The sequence below is a fragment of the Melitaea cinxia genome, chromosome 3 (assembly GCF_905220565.1).
Source record: "Melitaea cinxia chromosome 3, ilMelCinx1.1, whole genome shotgun sequence".
Taxonomy (NCBI): domain Eukaryota; kingdom Metazoa; phylum Arthropoda; class Insecta; order Lepidoptera; family Nymphalidae; genus Melitaea; species Melitaea cinxia.
This window is the reverse complement of record NC_059396.1, coordinates 2,466,117-2,476,240: the sequence shown is the minus strand read 5'-3', so window position 1 is coordinate 2,476,240 and position 10,124 is coordinate 2,466,117. Positions and strand designations below refer to the sequence as shown.

The 10,124-nt window shown below is 31.9% G+C and overlaps 1 protein-coding gene across 1 annotated transcript; it reads left to right on the top strand.

Moving 5' to 3' along the window:
- The first annotated feature begins 4,158 nt into the window (after window positions 1-4,158).
- LOC123668905 (heparin sulfate O-sulfotransferase) lies at window positions 4,159-9,357 on the top strand. The gene is made up of 5 exons (XM_045602599.1): window positions 4,159-4,270; window positions 4,344-4,647; window positions 6,775-6,913; window positions 7,690-7,787; window positions 8,748-9,357. Exons 1-5 carry the CDS (start codon window positions 4,159-4,161, stop codon window positions 9,115-9,117), a joined length of 1,023 nt encoding a protein of 340 aa, XP_045458555.1. The 3' UTR covers window positions 9,118-9,357.
- The last annotated feature ends 767 nt before the right edge of the window (window positions 9,358-10,124 follow it).

Genomic DNA, 10,124 nt, shown 5'->3' with positions numbered 1-10,124 from the left:
TGACCACTACGATTACACTGGTTTCAATGGTTGTCGTTAAGCTAAGTGACAGTAATGATTCACTATTTTCTTAACGCGAAAAGACTATAGTCAAATTCTAGTAACTTCGTCTCTCAAAAGTAATTCGGCTGTCGCAATCAATTTCCCGATATTTGAAGGATGGAGCAGTGAATGATTATGACGTTCTATTTCGGTCGTCCTTTCATTCATATCCCCTAAACTGAGGGTGACAGTACTCGCAGTACACGTGTAACGCGCCTTCCGGTGTTTTATTAACGGACTATTTGTGTCATTATAGGTAAACTTATTTCAAAATATATAATCAGTGGGTAGGTACGTTTTAAATGAAAGTAGGTACCTATATCTCACAATGCGCGAATTCGAAGTGTTGAATAAATGTTCAGACAATTACTTCAATAATATTTTTCTTCGCGGTCTAGTTTATATAAAATCATTTTAAGGTGAGCAAAATGTTTGTTTTGTTAAAAAAGTTTTAATATTAATGTAAATATGTACAAAGTTATTTTGTTGATTTTATTTTACTAATTATTTTTATTTCATTAAAGACTTGTAATTACGTTTGCGGGTTGTAGAGACCAAACAATTCTAAAAAAAGTTAAATACAACCCCATTCTATACTTTTTATACAGACGCTGTGGCAATTAAGTTCTAAACCTCCTTCATATGTACCTTCGATACTTTTGTTTCCTTCAGTTTATTTATAAAAAATAAAAATAAAAAAACTTTAAAAGTATACATGTTCATAAAAAATATTTAGGTATTTATCGTGACTAAAAAAAATAAATACATATTCAAATTTAAAAGCCAAACTGAAAAAAAAATGTATATTATATTCTATTTAAAAAAAATGGAAGTGCAAAGTAATCAAAAATTAATATAAATACCATATTAACGACATCGCGTGTACGAGTACATCACTGATCTATCAACAAAACATTTTATTTCCGAACGGACTTAAATAGGGCGTGAAATGACCCACATTTTGGCGCGAAAATGAATGTCAGTGGGTACAGATAATAATAGCGTGTACGGTCGACAGATAGCACAAATATTTCGCGCGCGCTGTTCACGCGTTCGCTATGAAGACACGTCGAAAACTAAATGTTCGATATAGCTTGTCGAGTAAGTAATTGAATTACCTTGGGATTTGAAACTGTTTCATTCAGTGTTTAGATAATGATTGGATCAAGGGTGATTCCTATGAATAAGCAGATTTTTTATACTACGTAAATAAATATAGGCATGTGGATATAAGTTAACAAATAAGAAAGAACTTTATATTAAAATATTTTTTTAGGACTATTACTATTTTTCACAGACTACGTGTGGCAAAAATAAATTAGTTTTCTAATCGAAGGTTTGCAATAATTAATCTTTATAATTTGTAATGCCGCTTAATTTCAGATTCGGTGAGCATGTCGGGATAAAAATTAGCCTGTATGTTAATCTGGAGCTGTCTACGTGCCACACAAACACTCATCCAATATACAAACATTCATTCTTCCTTTCAAACTTTCATACTGTTAATTAACTTATTGTTAATTTAGTAGCCTTTTATTACTGAATTAATAAAAAATCAATTTTTTTTTTAATATTTGACATAAATAAGGCTGGCTGTACCTAAATACTTAGCTACCTATTGAACAAAAATAATTGATTAATTTAAAAAATAAAAACTATCATATACAAATAAAAATTTATTTTATATAAAATAAAATCACACTGTAGCAATAAATTCGTAATACGTAAATCTAATAAAGCATGGCCGTCACGTATTGATTATTTCGAAGCGTGAACTGCTATTATTTATTTATCTGTCGGAACTGCGGCTTCCATTATACTTTTATAAATTGTATCACATTTTATACAATGTGCTTATACTCTCACGTTGAGTTTTAATATATTATTAAATTACATTATCGATAGCATGGTTTCTACTAGTAATATAGCCTTTTGTAACGATGCCATTATATTTGTTCGCAAACAATAAAAACTAACTTTAATAAATAATAACTTCATAAAAATCGTTACACCCAGTAAGAAGTTATGAGATAACACATAAAAAATACAGTTGAATTGAGAGCCTCGTCCATTCTTGAAGTCTTTCAATAAACATACCTAGGCCTTAGGGTTAATCTAAATGTATTAAAGCACGTATTGGACTCTATTAAATGTACATTTATTTATGAACTAACATGTTTACGACGCGTTGGTACAGCGGTAACGGTTGGCTTTTGCGCTTTCGATTCGATCCTTGCTTATTACAAACGTGTTTATAGGCCATACAAATGTTGATCTAGGCGTTTGTGTGCTTATGTTGTGTATAATTTCAAACTCTCGATTATAATCCGTTGAGTGTGAGTCGTTTATGTATTTATTTGTATCTAATTTAGACAGATTCCAAAAGATCTAAGCAGACCAGTCGGATGTTTAATTCAATCAAATTACTTTAAGAATGTATAGCAAAACTACATAGTTTTTACTAAGGCTTAACGAACGAACAAAACTTTATAAATCGTAGTACCATAAAGAATTTTACAAATGAAAAGGGTTGTTTAAAAATATGAACAGACAGTTTTAATTTAGTCCAAGTTTCTATATCAGAGAAGTTTGACTCTAAACACAAATTTTATATCACGTAGCCTAGTATCGAACAACAACAAAACGAATGTTGTAAGTAGTTGAATATTGTTTTCTTTGCTACATAAACACTACAAAAATAAGTTTGTATGCATAATATTGGATTTTTTTAATCATAGATTGTACTTTAGTCTACTTGTCCAGTAGGTTAGTATATTTTGAGTTTATTGTAAGTATTTTTTTTCTATTCAATTATATTATTAAGTATATATTCATTTTCTATATATAAAAAAAAACGCTATGTCTATAAACACTTGTCTATTTTAAATTTTATATGTTTGTGAATCACAAATTGTGATATACCCTTATAAGAATATAAATGTTTTTGGTGGCGTTATGGACATAAACAATTACCACGCGAATCCAGGGCAGGTCACAAGTTAAAATATATAATTAAAGTCTACACTCAAAACTAAAAATGACAGTCTAGCTATGAAAAAAATAACCCGTATACACTAATACAATTGCACGTGTTAAACGAAAGCGTTGAAAGTTTTTTTCTCTGGTATCTCTTACATTTCTAGTTGGTCATTTTAAGGATGATCTATATGTTGAGTGTTTTGCGTCATTAGTTTACGCAATCTATTTCTGTAAGGTACAAATAAATTTAAACTTTTAATTTAAAATACATATTGTACAAAACTAAAATTGACGAAAAACTTGAGAAATACTGTGAAAGTAATAGTTGTTAGCGATTTCAACTTAAATTAAGTGTTAAGAATCACTACCAGTGAATTAAGCCAACAGGTAATACACGCTTCTGCCTGTAATATAACACTACTGGGCATAGGCCTCTTCCCATGTAGGAGAAAGATCAAAGAGCTTAATCCACCACGCTGCTCCAATGCGAGTTGGCGGATATATTCCCTACTATGAGTAACGATCGTTATCAGGTGTACATGATAACAACCGGGACCGACAGCTTAACGTGCTCTCCGAGGCACGGTGGTGAGACCCACAAGGACTGCACAAACGCCCAAACCATGGCAAACACCTGTATGGCCAATACAAATATTTGACATGTGCGGGGACCGAACCCGCAAACGCCAGCGCAACAAGTACAATCCATGGCTGTGACCGTTGCGCCAACGCCGCGTTTACAACTATTGTGAATTACAATAATTTAATTGGTTTCTTCATTTCAAAATATTAGAGTTCATTTTACTCAATTGTGTGTTTGTATTACATTAATGAACCTTAATGTAAAATATTACAAACTTATAAAACGCGAACTGTTGATTTCGTATAACTAAACGTACCTGTCAGTGTTCATGTAATCTGTAATTCTGTATCTGTAATGACACTGATGCTGTCAACAAACATGGTCATGGCGATTGACTCGAACTGATTTCACTTCAAAACTACGTTATTTTCTAGTGTGGGTGTCCCAAGTAGTGGGAATGTTTATATTTATAATGAACTCATATTTAAATTATGTCAGTACTACTAATATCAGTGTAGCGTAAACAGTGTAGTACCGTATGTTTTATCGACGATATGTTGAATGTTCATAAATTATGGCTATTTTCAAGTCTCTGTGTCATTGTTATTGTAGTTCTATATTTCCAGTCAGAAATAGCACGATTAGAGGAATCTTATCGCAAACTAGGTTAGTATGAGAACGAAATTAATTAATAGCGCGTAAGAGAAATCGGTGGTATGAAAAATTGTTTTCTTTCCAGAGTACAAACTAGTCCAATCGCATTCGGAATCTCGGCAATTCTATCCAAAAGACGCGGTAAAAGATGACGATGACTTAGTGGTTATATACAATAGAGTGCCGAAAACTGGGTCTACAAGTTTTGTCGGAGTAGCTTACGATTTGTGTAAGAAAAATCGCTTTAAAGTGCTGCATATCAATATAACCGCGAACATGCACGTCATGTCACTGAGCAACCAGTACAAGTTCGCTCAGAACGTGACCAGGTGGCAGGAGTTGAAGCCGGCTCTCTACCACGGCCATATGGCATTCCTCAATTTCGAGAGGTGAGCGTCTATATTTAGAACCATAACAACTATATTAATAAGCTTTAGTGTGATTGTAAAAAAGTTTATACAGTTTCATTTTTATTTAGTGACATACAATTTCTGTTACATTTTCAAACACTAGTGCAACAACCAATGCACTAATCCAGTGTTTCCCAAAGTGGGCGATAATGCCCCCTTGTGGGTGCTGCAGTACTAAGAGACCTAGAAAAAAAATGGTGCCTTTGTGTAGAGGATTTGTCATTTAATCTATAAGGACCCACTACTACAACTTGTGAACATCAACTAATATTCATTAAAATCTTGCTCAAAGGGGTACTATAAAATAATTTATTCTCTCAGTGGGCAGTAGACAAAATAAGTTTGGGAACCCCTGCACTAATCAATAAAACTTCTACTAGTAATTAAAACAGTCAATATTATATAAATAAATGTAGCAGAAAACATAAACACAAAACTAAACATAAAACAATAAAATATAGTCAATTAAAGAACCTTATAGTCTTACAAAATTTCTCAGTTTCCTTAAAGAGAATAAAAATACAATATAACACAAAAATTGCTCCAAATCTAATTAAGAGAAATTATTTATTACTTTATTGATTTCTATTTTCTATATAGTTACCCAAGAATTGATCTCATAGTTTACCTTGATTGTATAATTGACTTGATGTGCCCTGCAGTTTCACCCACATTAATTTAAGAAAAAAAAGAGTACTAAAATATAGCCTATAGCCTTCCTCCATAAATGGGCTATCTACCACTAAAAGAATTTTTCGAATCAGACCAGTAGTTCTTGAGAATAGCGTGTTCAAGCAAACAAACAAACAGTCTTCAGCTTTATAATATTAGTATAGATTAGAAAAATATATCAATAAATTTATACTATTCTAACCACATGGCTCACAGAAGGCTAAGTATTATGCCAAATACTAGAAACTACGAACTAGCATCGGCCGTTTTTCCTTGGATGGTCGAAGCATGTTAACATTTCCAAATTAGTTCCATTTCGTGTTATTTTGTTTGATTCTTAAACTTTCTTACGATTATACAATAAGCCTCTATCTCCATGCAGGAGAAGAATCAAAGCTTATTCCACTTCTCTGTTCCACTGCAAGTGGCAGATATATTCCCTACTATGAGTAATGATTGATATTAGATATTTATAATTACAACAATAAAGTTTATTTAATTAAATATTAAATATTCAAAATGTTAACAATAAAGTTCCTTGTATTTTGTTAATTTAATGTTTAATTGTTATTTCAATCATTACTTTGCTCTCAATTATAAGTATAGTGTAACTTTTTCATATATTTTTCTAATCCTCTTGCTTCACATATTATCATTACAGTAAAACATATTTCAATGTATTGATAAAGATAAAATAAAAAAATTAAAATGTTAATCATTTACAGAAAACTGTGCTATAAATGATTTCTGATTATTATTGATATGTGGAATAACTAAATTTTATAGATTTAATAGGCATTAATTGATTCCTATTTGCTGTTTAAACCTTATGTTGAATAATTTATAACATTGTTATAAATGTTAATAAAGTACAGAAGTACTTGGAAATTTTCCATTATTATGTTATAAAATTACTAGGCTTGTTCAGTTATATTGTCGATACACGTTGCGCGACAGCACTGGTTGTGGTAGTTGTGCTGACAGTTGCATGTTCGATTCCCGCACATGACATACATATTGGCCATACAGATGTTTTTAAGGGGAAATTCGTTTTTAGGTCGGCTTAAACTTGTAGCTTCTGCAAAGTATATTAAATTAATTAAACAATGATTTAGGATATATATGTATTTAATAATGAGCCAACTTTTTTTAGAATTTAGATTTGATTAGGCATAAAAAACATATAAAAGAATTGAGTCAAATAATAATAGACACATCTGAAAAGCTTTGTTCAAATATAGATTAAATTTAAAATTATGTGCACCAACCATAAAATATTTTATTTATATATATATATTTTTCCTTTTTTCATTTGAAATGCGACTTGTTTCATTTGGCATTAGTAAAGATTCCGGGCAGCATATAATAATTACCAGGAGGTCAACATTAGCATGTAACTTTGGAAGTCAATAACTACGATATTTTCTTTTACAGGTTGGGCACATCTTCGAAACCAATTTTTATTAATCTAATAAGAAAACCTCTAGATAGATTAGTGTCGTATTATTATTTTCTAAGACATGGAGATAACTTCCGTCCACATCTTGTACGGAAAAAACATGGCGATAAAATGGTACGTATTGCATGTCGCATCTATGGTTATCATTACATAGTATAAAACAAAGTCGCTTCCTGCTGTCTGTATGCTTAGATCTTTAAAAGTACGCAACGCATTTTGATGCGGTTTCCTTTAGTAAATAGAGTGATTCTAGAGGAAGGTTTATATGTATAATAAATGCATAATATAGTGGAGGAATACTAATAGCTAGTCGCTAGTTATTTATATAAAACAATCTGTTGCCTAATACACGTATTGTTGACACGTTAGCAGCATTAACAGCCCTGGCTGTTGCGTTCGCGGTGCCGGGTTCGATCCGCGCAAATGCCAAACATTTCTTATACAGCCTTTACAGATGTATGCCGTGGTTTGTGTTTCTGTATTGAGAAAAATCCTACTAGGGGTCATTGAGTGTGAGGCGACAGTGCTCTGACCGCTGCGCCAACACGTCGTTAGGTGTTGTAGTTGAATTTTATATGCATTTGCATTAGGATGGAACTATCTTAATACATTCTTATATTACATTTTTGAAGTAAAACTTCTTTATGCACGCTTGACTTGGGGAGTAAGCTGACGAGAACGTTACGAAAAGTGTGATCGGATAAGGCGAACGCAGCAAAAGAGTGGTGCGAGCACATATTTTCTTCCTCTCTTTCTCGCTTAGTTACGTTTCCTATATCTAAGACACAGTGCAGGCCTATTGCTAAAGAATTTTTACTTCAGTCGTGTAGTCTAAAGCTCACTTATTTTTTTTTATGTACAAAAATATTCAATTTAGGTATTATTTGTAGACATTCGATGAGTGTGTGGAGAAGAGCCAGCCGGACTGTGATCCAAACAACATGTGGCTGCAGGTTCCTTTCTTCTGTGGACACGCTGCCGAGTGCTGGTAATGATATAACTCAAGTTCATCATCATCATCATCATTCTAGCCTATTGCAGTCCACTGCTGGACATAGGCCTTCACAAGTTCGCGCCAAAAATTCGTGAACTCATGTGTGTTGCCCATGCCCATAGTCACCACGCTGGGCAGGCGGGTTGGTGACCGCAGGGCTTTGTCGCACCGAAGACGCTGCTGCCCGTCCTCGGCCCGTGTGTTTCAAAGCCAGCAGTTAATTAAAATAATGAAGTTAGTAATTAAGTTAATTCAAGTTACCTAATGTAAATAATAGTTCTCCACTTCTGTTTTACATTATTAACTATAATCTAATATATAAAATTCTCATGTCACATTGCGAGGGGCCAAACTCCTCTGAAACGGCTTGACCGATTGTTATAAAAATATTTGTGCATACTTGGTAGATCTGAGAATCGGCCGTTAACTATTTTTTTAAACCCCTAAGTCTTAAGGGTGACCCATCCCAAAATATATATTTTTTAATTTTTCACCCTTCTATCACAAACCCCAATTTTTTAATAGCGTTTAGTGGCAAAAGAACGTTTACCGGGCAGCTTGTATTTTGTATATAATCTAACAATGATGAGCATTTGACTTTGAGATAACAATATTATCTGTCAGGGACAAGATATAGATCTGTTGCAAAAAATGGTACGATTATTTTGGATCTTAAAGGTAAACCATATTAAAAATTCGATTAATGTCTGTTTGTTGTGTAACCAGACTATGGTATCGAAAAGATAAAAATTTATGATTATATGTATAATTATTTTTCACATTCAAACTTCAGAGTTTAAATGAATGAATGATGAATTTAAAATTTATATTTTTATTTAAAATTTATAGTTTCTTAGTTAATATGGAGAAAACCTTTCAATCACACCATTGAACATATTCTAAGATAAATCTAATCATTATCACATCTAAGAATCTTCAATTTAATAATTACAGGAAACCAGGCAGTCCCTGGGCACTACAGCAAGCGAAACACAATCTCGTCAACCACTATTTAGTAGTAGGAGTTACTGAGGAAATGCTAGACTTTATATCAGTCCTTGAAGCAAGTCTACCGCGCTTGTTCAAAGGAGCCACTGAACATTATCTAAGCAGTAATAAGTCACATCTGAGACAGACAAGCTCAAAGATAGACCCATCGCAACGGACAATAGAAAAAATACAACAATCAACCGTTTGGAAAATGGAAAATGATTTATACGAGTTCACATTGGAACATTTCAATTTTATTAAGAAAAAAGTATTACTCAGAGAGACGAATAGTGTAGCACAAGTATTTTTCTATGAGAAGATACGACCAAAGTGAGAATGTAGGTAGGTTTGTACCTACCTACCTACCTAAGGTTTGTGGGTATAGTCGTTTATTCTCAGTAAATTGACGTAGAATTTGTATGTGGTAGTCAAACATTCCATTTAATGTAAGAATCTTATTTATTAACTAGTAAATTGTGTTTGTATATATTGAAATGTGTTGAAAGACAATTTTTAATGTGGAATTAGCAAAATGTAAGTATGTTTACTTAATTTTTAAATAATTCTTCAATTCTGATATTATAATTATATCTAATAAAAAATATATTATTTGTTGACATACAATATTGAATCTGTTATAGTGATAAAAATTTAGTATTCAAGTGTTGATGTAAGTTTTTTTACATATCATATTTAAATATACCAGTAAGTTGTATTAGTTTTTGAACGCAATAAGCATTTCTATTGGTTTAGTTCAATTTACTTAACACTGAAACACTCAGTATTTATTGCTGCCCGGGGTGGATATTTGCATTTACACAAATATTTCTGATCTGATTGTATATTTCCCTTATAGGTCTCCTTACCATGCCTTGAACAACACTTAAAGCCTTAGGTCTTTGTTGTTATCATCGACTAATAGCAATTATTACTCATTATAGAGATCTTTCAATATGCATTATAGAGGCTTAGTGGATAAATGTCTTAATCTTTATGAATTGAAATCCTTTAGCTATATCAGTTCAATTTAGTAGTTCTTAAAACATTAGTTCTCAAAGGAAGGTAAAATAATCATACTATGAGTATTATTATATTCATATATATATCATAATAACGATTAGGTTGCAAACGGTTTTATAGAAACTGTGAAAATCTTGTATTAATAATTTTTGTATACTTAGCGATAAGTAGTTAATTGTTTATTTTGATTTGTATATTAGAATCTAATAGACTAATGACAGTTCTTCCACTACATATATTTATTATACACATATGTGTAGAAAATTTTAAATATTACATAAAATTAAATGACATCACACATTTGAATAAAGAAGCAAAAAA